General features: G+C 44.2%; 1 protein-coding gene across 21 annotated transcripts in view; it reads left to right on the forward strand.

Moving 5' to 3' along the window:
• Nucleotides 1-21929, forward strand: part of LOC115197409 (protein-methionine sulfoxide oxidase mical3a) — a 188464-nt gene that overhangs the window by 74009 nt on the left and 92526 nt on the right. For all 21 annotated transcript variants that reach the window (XM_029758901.1, XM_029758896.1, XM_029758897.1 and 18 more), the window contains 5 exons: nucleotides 18612-19006; nucleotides 19227-19434; nucleotides 19641-19757; nucleotides 20015-20116; nucleotides 20823-20978. In XM_029758901.1, the coding sequence (XP_029614761.1) occupies nucleotides 18719-19006; nucleotides 19227-19434; nucleotides 19641-19757; nucleotides 20015-20116; nucleotides 20823-20978 (871 nt within the window). In that variant the 5' untranslated portion in view covers nucleotides 18612-18718. The remainder of the gene's footprint in view (nucleotides 1-18611; nucleotides 19007-19226; nucleotides 19435-19640; nucleotides 19758-20014; nucleotides 20117-20822; nucleotides 20979-21929) is intronic.

A 21929-nucleotide genomic window follows, 5' to 3' on the forward strand; every position in this document is an offset into this window, starting at 1 on the left:
CTCTCGCTCTCTCGCAGCTCTCGCTCTCTCTCAGCTCTCGCTCTCTCTCAGCTCTCAGCTCTCGCTCTCTCTCAGCTCTCAGCTCTCAGCTCTCGCTCTCTCTCAGCTCTCAGCTCTCGCTCTCTCTCAGCTCTCGCTCTCTCTCAGCTCTCGCTCTCTCTCAGCTCTCGCTCTCTCTCAGCTCTCAGCTCTCGCTCTCTCTCAGCTCTCACTCAGCTCTCAGCTCGCTCTCTCAGCTCTCAGCTCGCTCTCTCAGCTCTCAGCTCGCTCTCTCAGCACTCAGCTCACAGCGCACTCAGCTCACAGCGCTCTCAGCACTCAGCTCACAGCGCTCTCAGCACTCAGCTCACAGCGCTCTCAGCACTCAGCTCACAGCGCTCTCAGCACTCAGCTCACAGCTCTCTCTCGCAGCGCTCTCTCTCGCAGCGCTCTCTCTCGCAGCGCTCTCTCTCGCAGCGCTCTCTCTCGCAGCGCTCTCTCTCGCAGCGCTCTCTCTCTCGCAGCGCTCTCTCTCTCGCAGCTCTCTCTCTCGCAGCTCTCTCTCTCGCAGCTCTCTCTCTCGCAGCTCTCTCTCTCGCAGCTCTCTCTCTCGCAGCTCTCTCTCTCGCAGCTCTCTCTCGCTCTCTTTCTCGCAGCTCTCTCTCTCTCTCAGCTCTCACCATGCCACTTTACACAGGGGTCGTGTTCATTAGGGAAAACGGACTGAAACACAATTTGTTTCCTAATGCAAAATGTTTTACGACCGTGCACCCTAATGAATATGACCAGGGAGAGGGAGTGTGCCTTCGTTCCTCTGACCTCTGTGGCCACAGAAAGTGACTGCGTGGGATACTGAAGTAAACACCAGGGAGATGAAAGGAAGTTTTTAAAGTCAACTCCTGCAGAGGAGGAAGTGAACAGCTGGAAGTGACTGTCAGATTTTCCCTGAAAAGCATGGTGACTTGACTCCTCAGAAAAACCATCCCTGTAGGCTACTGACCGTTTCAAACCCACTCCCTCACTGACACAATGGACTCCACATGGAAACTTGGTCTTGTGTGTTTGGTTTGCCTTAAAAGGAGATGTCTGATGCTCATGTCTGTGCCGGTAACTGTTATGTTTGATGTTATGTTTTGGAATGGCAACCTCAGGAATTTATTGAGCAAGCCGCCATCTTTCATTTTTAAATCAGCCCAGTGTTCCAAATGAGGTCTGTCAAGACCGTTTTTTTGTTGTGTTGAGTCAAGTCTCCTTTTGACTCATGAAAAAAGGACACACCTTGTTCAAGCAGCCTACCATGCAGTTAATGTGGCAGTCGAAGTAATAACTGATAATGTCAAGAAACACTGAGGTATTCTTATCCAGTACCAGACTAGTATCAATGAATTATATTGTTACATTTTAAAAAAATGTATGAAAATGTGTGCTTTCCCATTGAGAGCAGTACATATTGTCAGTTGTTCTGGACATGGGTGATTTTGTGGGAAAGTCAACCTGAGCATGCCTAAAAAGTTAGTAATTTCCAAATGAAACCACGTTCATAATTATTCTGAAGGTCTATACAGTGCAGTCAGGAAAAGATTCAGACACCTTCCATTTTTCAAAATTTTGTTACGTTACAGCCTTAATCTAAAATGGATTAAATAAACATTTCCTCATCAATCTACACACAATACCCCATAATACCAAAGCCAAAACAGGTTTTTACAAATGTTTGTAAATGTATTAAAAACATATTATTTACATAAGTATTCAGACCCTTTGCAATGAGACTTGAAATTGACCTCAGGTACATCCTGTTTCCATTGATCATTCTTGATGTTTCAACAACTTGATTGGAGTCCACCTGTGGTAAATTCAATTGATTGGACATGATTTGGAAAGGGACACACCTGTCTATACCAGGTCCCAGTTGCGTGTCAGAGCAAAAACCAAACTATGAGGTCAACGGAATTGTCCGTAGAGCTCCGTCACCGTATTGCGTCGAGGCACAGACCTGGGGAAGGGAAACCAAACATTTCTGCAGCTTTGAAGGTCCCCAAGAACACAGTGGCCTCCATCATTCTTAAATGGAAGCAGTTTGGAACCACCAAGACTTCATAGAGCTAGCCTCCCGGGCGAACTGAGCAATTGGGGGAGAAGAACTTTGGTCAGGGACGTGACCAAGAACCCTTTGGTCACTCTGACAGAGCTGCAGAGTTCCTCTGTGGAGATGGTAGAACCTTCCAGAAGGACAACCATCTCTGCAGCACTCCACCAATCAGGCCTTTATGGTAGAGTGGCCAGACGGAAGCCACTCCTCAGTAAAAGGCACACTACAGCCTTCTTGGAGTTTCCTAAAGGACACAAAAACAGAAACAAAATTCTCTGGTCTGATGAAACCAAGCTTGAACTTTGGCCTGAATGCCAAGCGTCATGTCTGGAGGAAACCTGGCACCATCCTTACGGTGAAGTATAGTGGTGGTGGCAGCATCAGGCTGTGGGGATGTTTTTCAGCAGCAGGGACTGGGAGACTAGTCAGGATTGAGGCAAAGATGAACGGAGCGAAGTACAGAGTGCTGCAGAGATGGTTGTCCTTCTGGAAGGTTCTCCACATCGGAACTCTGCAGCTCTGTCAGAGTGACAATTGGGTTCTTGGTCACCTCCCTGATCAAGGTCCTTCTCCCCCAATTGCTCAGTTTGGCCAGGCGGCCAGCTTTAGGAGTCGAATTCCATTTAAGAATGATAGAGGCTACTGTGTTTTTGGGACCTTCAATGCTGAAGACATTTTTTGGTACCCTTTCCCAGATCTGTGCCTCGACACAATCCTGTCTCGGAGCCCAACAGACAATTCCTACGATCCCATGGCTTGGTTTTTGCTCTGAAATGCATTGTCAACTGTGGGACCTTTATATAGACGTGTGTGTGTGTGTGTGTGTGTGTGTGTGTGCCTTTTCAAATCATGTCCAATTTAATTTACCGCAGGTGGATTTCAAGCAAGATGTAGAAATATCTCAAGGATGATCAGTGAAAACAGGATTCACTTGAGTAAAGTTCTGGAAATTTTTCATTGGAAGAAAAATTCCCCAAATTCCAGGGTTTTTCTTAAATTCATTAAAGTTAGCTTATAACAGTGAACCTTTTTTTGTGGGATACACATAAAGCAATTCTAGGTCTTGTGGCATATTTTGGTTAAACTATCCCCAATTCAATGAAATTGCAACCCTCTGCATGCTCAGTGCATTCTTCAATCACATGTACAGCTGATTCTTAAGATCTTGCACACTAATGAGATGCTATTGAGCCCACACTATTATACTGTCTGAGCCAAGGACTACATGCTTCCTGGTAAGTTTTGATTACAATATTGGGTGGTTTGAATATATTTGATGACATACATACATTATTTTTTTGTTAACTAGTAAATAGTAGCCTACAGCAAAGTGAGTTTAAATAGTTTATAACTTAACAATTTCTGCTAGTTATTTTTTGTTACCATGTGGGTTTTAGTTTGCTTGAGACTGCTAACTGAGTGTTAATTCACCTGTTTCCATACATGTTTCATTATAAAACATGTATCTTACAAAATGAGTTTAATCGAACTGCTTAACTATTTATCTGTACATGGAATTGTATTATTTACAAAATGTATAATTCTACTCTATTTTTTTCTAATCTTTACAGGAAAATGCCACGGGCACTTTCTGATGTGTGGAGACATTTCACTGCAGCTAATGTAGAAAGAAAAGCTGGGTACACTTGCAAATACTGTGTCAAATCATATGTGAAGAATGCAACAAAGATGCGGAATCATCTGGCCAAGTGCATCAAGTTCCCTCAGCGCTCACAACAAGCAACCTCTGACAAAAGTCCCTCTACTTCTATTTGAGGTGAAAATTTTGAATCAGACACCTTATCGATAGCAACCGCTCATGGTCCTCCTGGAATCAAACGTTTTTTTGACTTAATGGAGGAATGTAGTCAGAAATGCTGATGAATGTCTTGCTCGAGCTGTGTGTGCAACTGGTTCACCTCTGATGCTCACAGGCAATGTGTATTGGAAGAGATTTCAACAAAGTTCAAGTGAAGGTCAAGCAAATCATAGATAAAGCAGACTGTATTGCAATCATCTCTGATGGATGGTTGAATGTTCTTGGGCAAGGAATAGTTAACTACATCAACTCCACCCCTCAACCAGTATTCTACAAGAGCACAGACGCACTGGTACTGGTCTCTACATTGCAGATGAGCTGAAGGCAGTCATCAATGACCTTGGGCCACAGAAGGTATTTGCACTGGTGACAAACAATGCTGTGAACATGAAGGCTGCTTGGTCTTATGAGGAGTCCTACCCTCACATCACACCCATTGGCTGTGCTTCTCATGCATTGAATATGCTCCTTAAGGACATCATGGCACTAAAAACAATGAATACACTCTACAAGAGAGCCAAGGAAATGTTTAGGTATGTGAAGGGTCATCAAATTATAGCAGCAATCTACCTCACCAAGCAAAGTGAGAAGAATAAGGGCATCACATTGAAGCTGCCCATCAACACCCGTTGGGGTGATGTTGTCATCATGTTTGACAGTCTCCTGGAGGGGAGGAGTCTCTCCAAGAAATGGCCATATCACAGTCTGCTGCTATGGACAGCCCCATCAAGAGGATCCTCCTGGATGATGCATTTTGGGAGAGAGTGGTAAGCAGCCTGAAACTCCTGAAACCTATAGCAGTAGCCATTTCACGGATTGAGGGAGACAATGCCATCCTTTATGATGTTCAGACTCTGTTTGCAGATGTAAGAGAAGAAATCCGTACTGCCCACTTCACTGTTGCTCCAAGCAGAGGAAACTGCAGTTCTGAAATGCATCAAAAAGCGTGAAGACTTCTACCTGAAGCCCAGCGTACATGTTGGCAAGAGCATCCTGTTTGGTGCAGAGATCAACAAGGCCTATGCTGTCATCACTACCGTGTCTCACCACCTTGCATGGATGAGGGCAAGGTTCTTGGCAAATCCCACCGACATCTGCCACCTCAGAGCACAACTGGTCCTTGTTTGGGAACACACACACCAAAGCACGCAACAGGCTGACCAATACAAGGGTTGAAAAATTGGTGGCCATCGGGGAAAATTGAGAATTTTTGAGCCTGACTACGAGCCATCCTCAACAAGGTTGGAAAGTGACTGTGAAGATGAGGCCTCAGAGTCTGATGTTCAAGAGGTGGACATTGAGGAGGTCCAGGGAGAAGACATGGAAGCGTGAGAGGAAGACAACCAAAGCTTTAGTTTCTAGACTATCATTTTACAGATGTATGTTGAAAACGTTTTTGGGAGATGCGATGGATCATTAGGAATCATTCAATATTCCCTTTTGTTGTTCAGTGAAATCATCCCATGTGAAGTCAACTCATGTAATTAAAGTTCAATTTGTAAGTAATATTTTTTTCTATTAGAAGGATTTAATCATTTGCAATTATGTCTACTTATGATAAGTTAAAAAGTTTGTTTCTGTCTCCATATGATATGGTAAATATATCCACTGCAAACAACATCTATATTTAAATGGTATTAATATTAATTTGCATATATTCCCATTAATTCACATATATTCCTGTTAATTCCCACGGAAAGTTTCCACCTCCCCAAAATGTGCAACCCTAGTCTGAATACTTGTGTAAATAATGTATTTCCTCGACTTCGGCGATGCCATCTGTAAAATAGCCTCCTACACTCTACTCAACAAATTGGATGCAGTTTATCACAGTGCCATCCATTTTGTCACCAAAGCCCCATATATTACCCACCACTGCGACCTGTACGCTCTCGTTGGCTGGCCCTCACTTCATACTAGTCGCCAAACCCACTGGCTCCAGGTCATCTACAAGTCTCTGCTAGGTAAAGCCCCGCTTTATCTCAGGTCACTGGTCACCATAGCAGTACCCACCCATAGCACGTGCTCCAGCAGGTATATCTCACTGGTCACCCCCAAAGCCAATTCCTCCTTTGGCCGCCTCTCCTTCCAGTTCTCTGCTGCTGATGACTGGAACGAACTGCAAAAATCACTAGCTTTAAGCACCAGCTGTCAGAGCAGCACACAGATCACTGCACCTGTACATAGCTCATCTGTAAAAAGCCCATCCAATCTACCTCATCCCCATACTGTATTTATTTATTTATTTATTTATTTATTTATCATGCTCCTTTGCACCCCAGTATGTCTACTTGCACATTCATCCTCTGCACATCCTACCATTCCAGTGTTTAATTGCTATATTGTAATTACTTCGCCACCATGGCCTATTTATTGCCTTACCTCTCTTATCCTTCCTCATTTGCACATGCTGTATATAGATTTTTCTACTGTATTATTGACTGTATGTTTGTTTATTCCATGTGTAACTCTGTGTTGTTGTATGTGTCGAACTGCTTTGCTTTTTCTTGGCCAGGTCGCAGTTGCAAATGAGAACTTGTTCTCAACGAGCCTACCTGGTTAAATAAAGGTGAAATAAAAAATAAATAAATAAATGCCTTACCACAAAGACCATCAGGCAAAAGTCATTCATAAATATGTGCGACTAACTCATAAACGACATGAAATATCTGATATGGACAGTGTTCTTGTATAAGTCTAAATTTGAAATCTAATTATTTGTTTTAACCATGTGGAGAATTTATTTCATACAGTATATCCACATGGCTTCTCTTTGGAGTAATTTGTTGTTGTAATCACCTACGTGGTGGATGAACTTTTTCCATCCTGACACCGCAATTCATTAATAGAATAATTTTGTTCTATAAAGTGTCTTGCATCTGGCGTGGTGATTATCTTGACATCTAATACTGGAATTATTTTCTTCAAGGCGTACTTTCAAGGCGTACTTTCAAGGCGTACTTTCAAGGCGCGGGAGCTTTTTCCAATATAAGTCGTATTGCAAGCTTGGAACTTCCCCCTGTTGGAATGCAGGGTACATATTAGTGAAAGTATTCCGCAGGAGTGGACTTACCTGTGCTGGCAGGTGGAGTGACTCCTGAAATTATCTCTGTTATGACTGTCATTAGTTAATGCCATGCTGGAATGTACTATATACTATTCCACTAAGCTTAGTGACCTCACCTCTTAATAAGATACCCTGGCTGATATTTGTGTGTGCTTTGATGAAATCTAAACGACAAACCCTGAAGACTAAATGATTTAATATACCACGCCTGTGCACAGAGACGCCAGGGAGCAGTGCCAGCCCAGGGTTTAGTTCCCAAGCAGATATACCCTTCAAGATGGAGGCCGACACTACCTGTCAGGTCACATGCATCCAACACTTTCAGTTCACTTTGTTTTAAAATGTTCCGCCCTTGATGTAAGAGAACACTTTATAAGGTGAATGTGATTTTTTGATCAGGCTATATTGCAAACAGCTGCAACTTTTGCTCCACCACACCCCTCTCTAACTCCAGCTCCTCTTCTCTAGTAAACCTTTTGCCTCTTGAGACCACATCATATTTCACATTCCCTAACTCTCTGCATTTGAAGGTGCCCCTGGCTCCTTTACCTTCTTATCTGAAGAAAAGAAAAGAATGGAACAGATTAACTTCAACTAGGGTAGGGGGCAGCATTCGGAATTTTGGATGAAAAGCGTGCTCATAGTAAACTGCCTGCTACTCAGGCCCAGAAGCTAGGATATGCATATAATTGGTACATTTGGATAGAAAACACTCTAAAGTTTCCAAAACTGTTAAAATAATGTCTGTGAGTATAACAGAACTGATATGGCAGGCGAAAACCTGAGGAAAATCCATCCAGGAAGTACTATTATTTTGAAAGGCTGTTTTTCCATTGAAAGCCTATCCTCTATACAAAGACTTAGGACCCAGTTCACGATCTCTACGGCTTCTTCTACATGTGGCCAGTCTTTAGACATTGTTTCAAGCTTTTACTCTGAAAAATGAGGGAGATACAGCACTTTCAATGAGTGGACAGTGGACATTTCCAGACATGAGTCCAGCGTGCGATCGCGAGCGCGCCTTTCTTGTTTCTCCTTTTCTATTGACGAAGCTTTTGTCCGGTTGAAATATTATTGATTATTTATGACAAAAACAACCTGAGGATTGATTTTAAACATCGTTTGACATGTTTCTACGAATTTCTATTGTACTTTTTGGATTTTTTGTCTGTCTGTTGTGACCGCGCTTTGTTCCAATGGATTGCTAAACAAAACGCACCAACAAAACTGAGGTTTTTGGACATAGAGGGACATTATTGAACAAAACTAACATTTATTGTGTAACATGGAGTCTTGTGAGTGCAACCATATGAAGATCATCAAAGGTAAGTGATACATTTTATTGCTATTTCTGACTTTTGTTACTCCTTCTTGGCTGCTAATTGTTTGTAATGATTTGTCTGCTGGGCACTGTTCTCAGATAATTGCATGATTTGCTTTCGCCGTAAAGCCTTTTTGAAATCTGACACCGTGGTTGGATTAACAAGAAGTTTATCTTTAAACCCATGTATAACACTTGTATGTTTCATGAATTTTAATAATGAGTATTTCTGTTTTTGAATTTGGCGCTCTGCAATTTCACTGGATGTTGGCCAGGTGGGACGCTAGCGTCCCACACCCCCTAGTGAGGTTAACAGAACTTTCCCTGCTTGTCAGAATGTCAGACTTTCTTTCCATGTCCATGGTTTCCCATCCCTCCTTCTCTCAGGGTTTTGTGTTCTGCCCACCATGGTGTGTCTCATAGATAACCTTCCCTCAGCGCCAGTCCACTGCCACCCTCTCCCCCCATTGACGTCCACTGCTCATCAATGCACACTGTCACTTCCTTTCACTCACCCCTTATCCTGTTCCTCACTTCCTTAGCGACATTAGTGGGGGATGCCAGGCGAGGGGGCAGGTGGAGGGAGATGGTAGTAGGAATAGGCCTACAGGCATGTGAGTCAACGAGTGGGACTCCACAGATTGATTAGGATTGAGGCTTTGTTTTGTAGGTCGACTATTTATCCGCTATTTTGTTAAAGATCATGTGGATTATTTTCTCCAGGTGCAAAACTGCATGCGCTGACTTCCTGACCACTGTGACAGCTGTCAAGACCACAAGGCCTATGCCTATTTGTCTTCCATTGTGTGGTTACATTTCAAATAGGATCACTTTCTCAAGTCAACTCTGTTATCATGTTCAGTCACTTGAAATCAACTTAGTGCAGATGTACAAAAACACCCCAAACTCTTTTGAGTTACATTCATGACAGAAAACGTAAAGAACCAACTTGTCACCTGCAGGCTTCTTCACACCACGTTTGGCCAAGCGCCTGCAGCCCGTAAAGTCAGTTTGGGATTCAAGTGTAATTCAGTAGGAATCTGTTTTCATGCTTTTAGGTAAAGCTATCAGCGTCCTTCATGGCTCTGCACAGTGCAAGGGTTTGGTTACCTTCCCATTTGAATTAATCGACAGCAGCATTGCTACATTCACACAGGAAAGCCTCTCTTCCTATGGCTCAGGATGTGTGGTGCTGCGCTGAGTGCAGCTGGCACCAACTATCTTACTCTTAGGTTTAGTAATGGAAGGCAGGAAAGCCGATCACAAGTTAAACCAGTCCTTTCCCACTTCTCCTGTCCACCTTGGCCAAGTTGGCCTGGCCTGGTGTTGGCTTGAAGCTTTCTAATGAGAGGTGGCCTAACACTCCAATGCTGCTTAGGTATGGTGAGGAGATTCTTTAGCAGGTTTTTCCCATTGATTGATGAGAAGGGGATATAGCCTAGCGTCGTCTTCTGTGTCTACTCTTTGTTAAGACAACTCCTTAGTGACATGTCAAGAACCTATCCCAACAAATGAGTGTGCTAAGACAGATTCTTTGAGCTCAAACATTAGCTGGAATCTGGCTTTATGAAGCCTGGCTCAACCATTCCCTCTTACTGGAATAATAACAGTGAACTTGGGCCTGGTTCTCTCAAACAGTCTGTGAGAGGAGACTTCTCCAGTGCTGCCTGGAGGCCTGCTGGGGCAACAGCTGTTTTACTGCCTGTCTGTCCATATGACCTGAGGTCACAGGTCATGGTGGGGTCCAACGAGTCAAAGCTTCCCTGGTCACAGGCCCAGCGATCCAGGGCCCTGGGGGCAGAGGGCTGGTGGGGCCTGCCTCTCTCGGTCTCTCTGGTCCTGGTTTTCTACCCTCTGTGCTGCTCATAAATCCACCCACGCAGCGGGATTAAAACGTGTGTGTGTGTGTGTGAACTGTAGGCTGCAGGATTATGTCTCTGCTGTGCTCTGGGACTGTGTGTGTGTGAACTGTAGGCTGCAGGATTATGTCTCTGCTGTGCTCTGGGACTGTGTGTGGGACGGGACAGACATGTCGGAAGCCTGAGCAGTAAATTGCTAGTCACTACATTACTGATCATGACCCTGTTGGCATGGAATTACCATCGTTGCAATATCACTTTTGAATGAGAATAACATTGTCAGCTTGATAGCCCCAATAGACTTACATTGTCCTTTTGCCAATGTTTGTAATGCAAGACATTTGTTCATATTCGGGACCTACTCAAAAGTCCATTGACCTTTCCATGGCTCATTGTAACATTGCTGTGAGTTGACTGCATTTATTTATTTATTCTCCAACAATTTTGCAACTAAGAGGTATTTCATCAACTGCTGCTTTTTAAGATCGCTTACTTAGAAAATCCCTCTTCGTGGCAGGAGACAACACATTTGGCTCTGGAAGGTCATAACCACAAATTCTGCAAGGATTTTGACATCCAATAATCTTGCAGTTCACCCTAAAATGCATGAAATGTTACAGTGCAGTTCACTCCTCATTCTTAAGATTGTATGATTTACTGCGCCATTTGCGTTTATCTTTAGCGCCCAGCCAAGCGGCCTGGAATTCTGGCTATTTGCTGAGGCTCTCCAACGTTTAAACAGTGGCTTTGTAATTAATGTGAAGAACAATAATGGAGTAGAGTGCAGAGAGCTGTAGGTTCCCATGCATGACCACTGCGAAAGCCAATGGAGTTTAGACTAGCTGCTCTGTGTTATGCAGATATGTCATAATACTCTGGGATATAGCCTAGCTACTGTTCATGTGTGGACCTCTAACCTATCAATCGTACGTCTTAGCCTAAGTGGCGAGAGGGAGGTAAAGCCTCCAGGGATCCTTTTAACATTCTGTGTTTGTTTTGTATCATGAACATGGTCACGGGAAACTTGAATCCTCTCTAAATGGCAAGTGAGATATTTCACGATGGAAACCAACAGAGAGAGTCTGTGTTGTAATATTATTGGTAAGGAGGAGTATTATAGCTCAGCCCACATAATAAGTGACTCTTTCTCAAAGAAAAGGATTACAGATGATGAAAAGCAAACATGTTCCTGGTCTGAGGCCTCCTCCTCTACGGCTCCACCGTTCCACAGTTGACATGACTAAGCCTTGGAAACTAGGAAACTACTCGCTGTACGGCTCTGCTTGCGTCCAGGTTTCAGATTTGGGCTTTTTAGGCATCTAATCTAATGAGTACCTGGAGATACGCCACCACACACCCTACTATTGCAGTAAAGTATGCAAATGCTTTGAAAGATAGTCAAATATCCCTGGAACCATGTAACCAAGTGAATGTATGACATACAATCTACTACCAACAAGACATGTTAGAAGCTAGGAGGGATGTGGTGTCTGAGCTGAGATTTGAGAGGTAGCCTCATCCGGGTGATTGACTGGCCTGGCAAGAAACTGTAATCGAGCACGTGGAGGCATAACACCACAAAGCAAACACACACACCGGCCACACAATCAAATTACACGGCTCCTGTTACTAATAGAAATGTGTTAAGAGTAATCCTTTGTTGCTGCTAAATATTCCCCATGAGTGGTTAAGAGATTTGGAGTTACTACTGTAGGCTAATTAATTTTTTTCCCGTTTGTCTAACAAATCCATAGTCCAGGTTGGGATGAATTTAATGAACAATTGCTTTCCAATTCAGAAGATATCACATGTCTAATTAAATTGGCAGGAATTAAAAGGGCACGACAACCCCCACCCCCCCCCCCCAGGAGACTGACAAGATTTGGTATGAGTCCTCAGATCCTCAAAAGGTTCTACAGCTGCACCATCGAGAGCATCCTGACTGGTTGCATCACTGCCTGGAATGTCAACTGCTCGGCTTCCGACTGCAAGGCACTACAGAAGGTAGTGCGAACAGCCAAGTACTTCACCGGGGCCAAGCTTCCTGCCATCCAGGACCTCTGTACCAGGCGGTGTTAGAGGAAGGCCCTAAAAATTGTCAGACTCCAGCCACCCTAGTCATAGACTGTTCTCTCTGCTACCGCACGGCATGTGGTACCGGAGCGCCAAGTCTAGGTCCAAGAGGCTTCTATCCCCAAGCAATAAGACTCCTAAACATCTAATCAAATGGCTACCCAGACTATTTGCATTGCTCCGCCTATCCCCCTCTTTTACACAGCTGCTACTCTCTGTTGTTACCATCTATGCATAGTCACTTTAATAACTCTACCTTGATGTACATATTACCTCAACTTACCGGTGCCCCCGCACATTGACTCTGTACCGGTACCCCCCTTTATATAGTCTCGCTATTGTTATGTTACTGCTGCTCTTAAATTACTTGTTCCTTTTATTCTTATCCGTATTTCTAAAGCTGTGTTGTTGGTTAGGGGCTCGTAAGTAAGCATAACCTGTTGTATTCGGCGCATGTGACTAATAACATTTGATTTGAATATCATTCTCACATACGTGTTCCTTTTGTCCAGGTGTGAAAGGGCAGTGTGGAGTGCAATAGAGATTGTGTCATCTGTGGATCTGTTGGGGTGGTATGTGGATTGGAGTGGGTCTAGGGTTTCTGGGATAATGGTGTTAGCCATGACCAGCCTTTCAAAGCAGTTCATGGCTACCGATGTGAGTGCTATGGGGCGGTAATCATTTAGGCAGGTTACCTTCGCTTTTTTGGGCACAGGGACTATGGTGGTCTGAAACATGTAGGTATTACGGACTCGGCCAGGGAGAGGTTGAAAATATCAGTGAAGCCACTTGCCAGTTGGTCGGCGCATGCTTTGAGGACATGTCCTGGTAATCCATCTGGCCCTGCGGCTTTATGAATGTTGACCTAGCTCACATCGGCTACGGAGAGCGGGATCACACAGTCGTCCGGAACAGCTGGTGCTCTCATGCATGCTTCAGTGTTGCTTGCCTCAAAGCAAGCATAAAAGGCATTTAGCTCGTCTGGTAGGCTGGCATCACTGCTCGCTCCTGGGTTTCCCTTTGAAAGCCCAGTAAAGGTCCAGTAAAAGCGACTTGTGCAAAGAATGATATAGAACTTACGTAGTATGGTACTATATGTCCAGGTCCATAGTCTGTATGTGCCCCATAACTGCATAACACATATTAGCTGCTGCTACTCTATCTTATAACCTGTAGCCTAGTCACCTTACCCCTTTACATGTCTGCCTCCATCACTCCAGTATCCCTGCACATTGTAAATATGGTATTGGAACTGACCCTGTATATCGGGGATCATCAACTAGATTCAGCCGTGGGCCGATTTTAAAACATATATATATTGACATTTTTTGTTGTTGAGCGGATGGTCGGTGGGCAGGAACATGATTACAAATAATTTGTAGACCGCAAATTGACCGCAAGAATCCCTAACAGATATATTTGACTAAAACATAATCCTTTCAAACCTTGCTTATGTTTTGTATATGATCAAGTGTGTGTCTATTATGAGTGGGAATACTTGGGAACAGATTTCTTACATTAAAATCACTTGGAGTTGATTCCCTGCTTCTTAAAAAAATAATTTTTCGTCTTTTATGTCCAACAATGGAAATAAAACCTGTTTTTTTTTTTGCTCAGAAAAGGACAGTCACAGGCCTAATGTGAGCAAGAATGAAACATGTTTTGTGTTCTGACCGTCCTAGTTTATCCCTTCTTTGTCCAATTTTGCTTCAGTTCCCAGTCCCTCTAGAACCACATTTTGCATGCGCTGACTAGCTATTCGTCTGTCAGTGAGACTACTCTACCTTAAACAGCCTAGTGTGATGTGTGATGACACACTAGCTGTACCACTGTGATTACCCAGGTCCCTCTGGTCCCCCAGGAGTGTTCACTTCATCTACACCACCTGACTGCTCTGTGGAGGGTATGACATCATGCCGTCATCATGCTGTGTTTTAGTTCAGACAGCAGAGTGTCTGGAGCATGGGGAGCCCTTTCTGGAACAGTCTCTGGAGGCTCCCGTCACGGAGTTCACCAGGAGAACGCTTCTTTCTGGAACAAAGAAAAAGAGAGGAGAGAAGGGAATGACAAAGGGAAGCAGAATCTGGATAAGGAAAAGGAGGTAAAGGAGGAGGGACAAATTGGATGATTGAGGGTTTCTTTGCTCCTTTCTCAGTCTAAAGGCTTTGATCATCTGCTGTGGAGAATGAACACTTAGTCTTAGATTAAAGCATGGGCACTTTATCTGTTTTATTGTGTCTGGGACCTCAGACCATCTCTCCAAGGTCCTCTCTGAACCGACAGAATATATGTCATGAATGAATGTCTAAAGTCCACTCCATGTTTTGGCTCCTGAGTGGCGCAGTGGTTTAAGGCACTGCATCTCAGTGTTAGAGGCATCACTACAGGCCCTGGTTCGATTCCAGGCTGTATCACAACCGTCCGTGATTGGGAGTCCCATAGGGCGGCAGACACAATTGGCCCTGCGTTGTTAGGATTTGGCCAGGGTAGGCAGTCATATGTAAATAAGAATTTGTTCTTAACTGACTTGCCTAGTTAAATAAAAGTTAAATGTCAAACAACCAATGGACAGCAAATGTCCATTCAAACATGTCATCCGCTCTATTTGCTAACCAGAGTGATGTAATCCAACCTCATATGAATGTGTTTGTTTGCTTGATTGTGAGTGTGTGTGTGTTTGTCTGAGTGTTTGCGCTTGTGTGTACCCTTTACATTTGTGTGTGTGTCTGAGCTAACGTGTGTGTGTGTGTGTGTGTGTGTGTGTGTATACTATGTGTGTGTGTGTGTGTATACTATGTGTACATGTGAAAGCCTGCCATGTGTCCAGATGCCACAACATATTTGCTTTGTGAGGCAGAGAATGATGCAAATTATGTTTTGCTGCTGCTTTGTATTTCATTTGTTTCTTACCCATAGAAACACTGTGCTGGGGGTCTGATTTAAGGACACCTGAATAGGCCTACACAATAAACATCTTGATTCACAGGCTTCATCTTTGGAAAAGCTTGAATTGTTTGCATTGAGTGGCCCATTCCTGTCTCTCCCATCCCACCCTTTCTCACTCTAGATGTCACTTAGCTATTTCTATAATGTCCATGATTTGTTCATGTCAATGCCCTTCTCCCATTCGTAAATGGTGCCGTAAAAGTTCCCGCCACTGAAATGTGATAGGCTAGTTCTTAATGTGCTGAGTTTTATTTATACCTACTCTATGTAACAGAGATGCCTGCATAGCATTTCCTGTGGCGTGGATAATATGAGTATCCACATTGCTCTAGCCCATCTAATTATAGTCTTCTCTGGAAGCACACTGTAGCATACTTGCACACCGGTGACATGGCACATCCTGTGTTGACTGTCTGGCTTGAATCACCCGGCCAACCTCCCCACCCCACCCCGCCCAAACTTGAGTCATTTCTGGGTTGTAGTGAGGTGAAGTGTGCCACGGGGCTGTGATTCTGGGGGAGTGCTCCTTGCTCCTCCTCTGATCTCGCATGATGTGTCCTCCTCCAGACTAGAGCCTCGCAGTTTGGGTTTCCAGGACCTTGAGAGTAAATCCTTCGGTCCCTGTGAGTCAGTGTGGGAATTACCACAGTGAGCGCTTCTAAAGTTAACTTTCAGGCTCGGCTCAATTCCAGCATGTCTCAAAAGGGTGATATTGTCCTGCCAGAGCAAACAAGGAGACCAAGATACTTTGTGCACTGGAATCTGGGAAATGTTTACTCTGCTTTTCTGGTTCTTCTTGACCTCAGTGTTCCAGTAGTGGGACTGTTCTCCTCTCCCCTCTCATGTGCTGTTTAAAGTCTTATTCTGACCCCCTGTTTTCAGCCGAGAATCTCCCATAGAGGGCAGTCAGGGCACACAGACATTTCTTTTTGGAACTTGAGGACTAACTTCAGAGGTGTTTTTGAAGTTCCACTACATTCAGTTTGAGGAAACGTACACCTTGTATGAACCGAGAATCCCAGAAATAGATACTTCCTGGTTCATAGTTCTACTAAATAGTTCTAGTTTGCTGCTGGTATATTTCAGAGGTTATCCAAGTTACAGGAAGGAACTGTACCAGTCCACCTATGCAGGTGGCTAGTGTACATCATCAGGTGAACCCACACAGACTGAACCCACAGGTGCAGAAAGCCTTCTCAAGGAGCCCTTTGAGGTATTTAGGGAGAGCAGAAGCATGGAGGTGGTGTCGAGGAAAGGGATAAGGGGGCAAATGTGGAGAGGCCACCTCTGCTGGTGCTGCACTTCCAGAGCTGGGAGGGAGAGCCAAATCCAGAGCCTAGTTGTTTTGACAGCGATGAGGAGTTGGCAGGGTGCGAAACAGCGATTTGGAGCCCATGTACCTGCCTCACAATCTAGTCTTGTCTGACACTAACAGGTCCTAGGTCAGCACTGTTTCCCCCTGTATTAATTTAGCTGTGGCACACCGCTGCTGCTAAATTGTTGCCATCACTAGGGCTGTGATGGTCATGGAATTTTGGATGACTGTAATTGGCTAGCCAAATGCCCGCAGTCACCGTATTAACCGTTTTGAATAGTAACATGTACGCTCCTGACTGCATGTTCTGCCATAGAAATAGAATGAATAGAACAGCCGTGGGCTTCTCTTTGAAGAGGTAGGGTTTCGGGTGTTTTCGGAAGATGGGCAGGGACTCTGCTGTCCTAGCATACCAGGCAGAATCATATCAGGATTATTTGCATTAATCCAGTGGGAATTTGTTTTGCAAACTCCATCACGTGTGCGCTTCAGAAACACAGCTAACCAAACAACAGTGCAAGGTGAATGTGCACTTGAATTAAAGGGTAGGTACATTTAAAAAAATAAAATCCTAGATAGCATTGTTGTGTAGCCTACTTAGAACATCCAATTGTGTTTTTCTATGAAAAAACTGTGATTCTGAGAGTGAACCTGAAAAAATTGGGGGAAATCTGAAACCAATCAACTCATCAATTGCTCAGAAAAATGCTTGGATCAAACCAAGTAGAGTACAGAGCTGTTGCCTTTCATTCACTGCTGACCAGTTTGCATTGCTCATGCTTTCTCTTCATTTTTTTAGCATGTCTGTGCACTGCATTGAACTAGTAAAATATGGCTTATAGCTGTTTTTAAAGGGCACAGTCTGCACTTTAATCCAGTCTTGAAGAGAGTAGACAGAGAGGCATTCCAGACCTGACAGCTGATTTATAGACACCAACATGTGTGAGGGAACTCTCCCCTGAGGTGAAAGGGCTAGAACAAGACCATTTTAAAACCACACTGCATGTTTTAGCAGGTGAACAAAACAGAACAGAGGAAAGTGAACATTCATAAACAAGAGACATTGCCTGGTGCCTACTGTTGATGCCATTAAACCACCACAAGCTGAATGAATGGGATTTTAATTTTTTTTTACAAATGTTTTGGGATGACAGAAGGAAAGACTTCCTATGTCCAGAGTCTGAGTCTGAAATCCTGTAACATTGAGAGCGGCGTTCCATGCTCACTGGTGCCCCTGTTGCTTTTCCTGTTTGGCCTGTGTGTTCAGTGGACTTCCTGTCTCCGGTGGCAGTGGCCTCCTTTCCTAGATAACAGGGTTAAGGTCCTGTGGCCACAGAAGCCCTCGCCAATCAGCAAACACAGTCAGCTAATAACAGTCAGGAAACACTGGCACTGCAACAAAGACCACTCTTTGGTTGGCTAGCTAGGTAGGCTACCTCCCTTACAAGCATTGCATTTATGTCAAAGAGGCTGTCTTGTAATTGATCACAGAGGGATTTCACCAACATAATGGCAAGCAGTCACAGCTGATGCTTGTGATGAGAGGAAAGGCAAGGAAGGGTCAGTCAAAGGCTGAACAGCTTGATTGTAGTAATTCAAATTCTCATGTACAATCAGCCTATGGATATTTTGTTGCTGTTGATGTTCTGGCATTTATAGCTGATTAGGCCAATCTTTCAAACCCTGTTTATTATGCAGTGGACTTGATATCCTGCAGGAATCCCGCATGAACGGAACATGATATCCCATTAGATCCTGCTGGATCACTCCTTGATAGACTATTAATAGAACAGCATAAAGGAGAGAGTCTACACTGTCACCTGTGGTATGTCCAGCAAGTTCCTATTGAAGATCATTTAAGACGCTTAAGGCGTCACTACAGACAGCCTCGTTCGATTCCAGGCTGTATCACAACCGGCCGTGATTGGGAGTTCCATAGGGTGGCACATAATTGGCCCTAGTTTGGCCGGTGTAGGCCATCATTGTAAATAAGAATTTGTTCTTAACTGACTTGCCTAGTGAAAAAAAAAAAAAGGAAATTCCAAATCAGCCTCAGTAATGGGTCTTGATGACCTTGTGAAATATGCAGACATTCTCCTAACTCAGTAATAATTGTGCTTGTCTTCTCGCTCCCTGACAGAACGAAGATGCTTGAGGCAGGGAGCTAAAGGGCCTCACCAGAGCGGAGTGCGTGCTAGAGCCAGGGGCTGGGGCCTGACCAGAGGCCCCTGAGAGGGTTGCAGGTCCATGGGGACCATGGGGGATCCTGGAGGCTTCACCACCACAGGGGAGCGGGTGAACCCTGCCCACGTAATGTTTGACCGCTTTACCCAGGCCTCCACCTGTAAGGGCACGCTCAAAGCCTTCCAGGAGCTCTGTGACCATCTGGATCTCAAGCCCTGTGAGTACCGGATCTTCTACCACAAGCTCAAGTCCAGGCTCAACTACTGGAAGGCAAAGGCACTCTGGGTTAAGCTAGACAAGCGGGCTGGCCAGAAGGAGTACAAGAAGGGACGAGCATGTGCCAACTCCAAGGTATGTGACTTTTTTTCTGTCTCATATCCTTGTTCAAAGTACCTCAGAGAGAATTGTTCTGTATATAATAGGGTTGGGCCCATATCCACATTGTAATATTGTCTATTTGCCCTTGTTGAATATTGTAATATTTTGCGATAATCGATATCGCCAGTATTCGATAATATCTTAATATCAGCCAGCTCTAGTACTGTATATGCTACATTTTCCCCGTCCTTAGTGTCTGATCATCGGGGCGGGACCATGTGGCCTGCGGACGGCCATCGAGCTGGGCTTCCTGGGGGCCAAGGTGGTGCTGCTGGAGAAGAGAGATGCTTTCTCCAGGAACAATGTGCTCCACCTGTGGCCCTTCTCCATCCAGGACCTCAGGGGCCTCGGGGCAAAGAAATTCCACGGAAAGTTCTGCGCCGGAGCCATCGACCATATCAGTGAGTGGATAAGACTATCCTACTCCCATTTCCTACTCTCTGTCTTTTAGAAAATGATTTCATGTTTTACTGTGTACAGCATTATCATCTATGAGGAGAAGACTTCTGGTGCTTTCCAGGACCATAGATCAGCTGTAACATTGCAGTCTTTTCAGTTGTTGAAGCTACTAAATGTTCTCCTCTAATCTGTCTGACTCTCTGTGCAGGTATCCGCCAGCTCCAACTGATGCTGCTGAAGGTGGCCCTGCTCCTGGGCATCGAGATCCATGTCAACGTGGAGTTCAAGGGTCTCATCGAGCCCCCCGAGGACCAGGAGAACGAGAGTAAGACCCTTGTGAAGTGACTGCTCTATAGACCCCTGTCACATGACTGCATTAAGACCCATGTCATATGACGTGACTCCTCTTCCTCCAAAAATATATGGGAACAAGGAAGGGCCATGTGTTACTGTACTGTTACTGTATGCCACAGTTCTAACAGAGAGCTCTCTCTCATCCCACATGGTTGTCAGTGAAGGAAAAAGTAAAATCATATGCTAAATAATACAACATTACATGTCTTGTCTTGCTTGTTTTTGCAGGGATAGGGTGGAGGGCTGAGGTCCACCCCAGGACACACCCAGTCAACGAGTTAGAGTTTGACGTCATCATTGGGGCAGACGGAAGAAGAAACACGCTGGCAGGTAAAAAGCAACAAAAAAACGCATGGTTCAAAATGAGTTGTGTAAAACACCATGAGAACTGTAGCCCTCAAAAACACACCTGTGGTTGGTTTACGGGTCCAACCCTCTCTCTTCTCGTCTCTCACTCCCTCTTTTCCTGCCTCATGTTGTGCACATGTGATGTGAGTCTCCCCGGTCCTCCCTCATTCCATCCGTTTTCAGAGAGCAATCCTCCATGGCCTCTCACTGGAGCGGAGCAGGAACCTGTGAATTGGCTGTCTGTTTCCTGTATGAGCTAACATCCCTCAGCAGCACTGGGAGCCCTGTAGTGTGTGGACTGATCTGACCCCTCTCCTCTGCTGGTGCTGGTGCCTGCTGAAACCACTTTAGAGATTCTCTCTAGAGGGGAGGGGAAGCAGTTTCCCTCAGGGCTAGCCAGTAGTCACTTCATACAGTGTCCGTACTCAGCCTGCAACCTTACATGAGATTATTAAAAAGTCTTGCAGTTACATTGATAGTTAGTCAATGACAGTGTGCATCAAAGCCTAACAAGCGCCACCTTCATTTCTCCTTTTCTCTTTTACAAACATGTGAGTAGTGTGTAATACAAGGAAATGTTCTCTTCATTTCTGAACCTAACAAAGAAAGCCGACATTCACTGTCTACATAATGACACTGACCCCAGTCTAACATTTTACATCCTGTTTCCTTCCTCTCCTCCAAACAGGGTTCAGGAGGAAGGAATTCCGAGGCAAGTTGGCCATCGCCATCACGGCCAACTTTATCAACAGGAACACCACGGCCGAGGCCAAGGTGGAGGAGATCAGTGGAGTGGCCTTCATCTTCAACCAGAAGTTCTTCCAGGACCTCCGGGAAGCCACGGGTCAGTCATTTTGCCATAGGGAGAGATAACATGTAATAATCCTCATAATAAGATGTTATAAAGGCTCATAGGTGCTTATAACAAGTTATAAAGCATTATAATTCTAGGCTTTTAGTAAAATTTTACACATTGTTATAGATTTAGGTGATACACAAAAAAATGTAATAGCTGATGAGCACATACAGTGCCTTCAGAAAGTATTCAGACCCCTTGACTTGTTCCACATGTTGTTATAGCCTGAATTCAAATTGGATTAAATATGTTTTTTCTCACCCATCTACACACAATGCCCCATAATGACAAAGTGAAAACATGTTTTTCGAAATGTTAGCTGTATTTCATTTTCAATAAATTAGCAATCTACTTTACATAAGTATTAACACACCTGAGTAGATGCATGTTAGAATCACATTTGGCAGCGATTACAGAGTCTTTCTGGGTAAGTGTCTAAGAGCTTTCCACACCTGGATTGTACAATATTTGCCCATTTATTATTTTCTAAATTATTCAAGCTCTGTCAAATTTGGTTGTTAACCTCTCTGGGCTAGGTGGCACGTCACCGTCCCACTCTATTCAACAGCCAGTGGAAGAGCGTGGCGTGAAATAGAAAACCTCAAAAATGCAATAATTTCAATTTTTCAAACATACGACTATTTTACACCATTTTAAAGACAAGACTCTCGTTAATCTAACCACATTGTCCGATTTCAAAAAGGCTTTACAGTGAAAGCAAAACATTAGATTATGTTAGGAGAGTACATAGCCACAAATAATCACACAGCCATTTTCCAAGCAAGCATATATGTCACATAAACCCAAAACACAGCTAAATGAAGCACTAACCTTTGATCTTCATCAGATGACACTCCTAGGACATTATGTTATACAATACATGCATGTTTTGTTCAATCAAGTTCATATTTATATCCAAAAACAGCTTTTTACATTGGC

Source organism: Salmo trutta, chromosome 7 (assembly GCF_901001165.1).
Source record: "Salmo trutta chromosome 7, fSalTru1.1, whole genome shotgun sequence".
NCBI lineage: Eukaryota > Metazoa > Chordata > Actinopteri > Salmoniformes > Salmonidae > Salmo > Salmo trutta.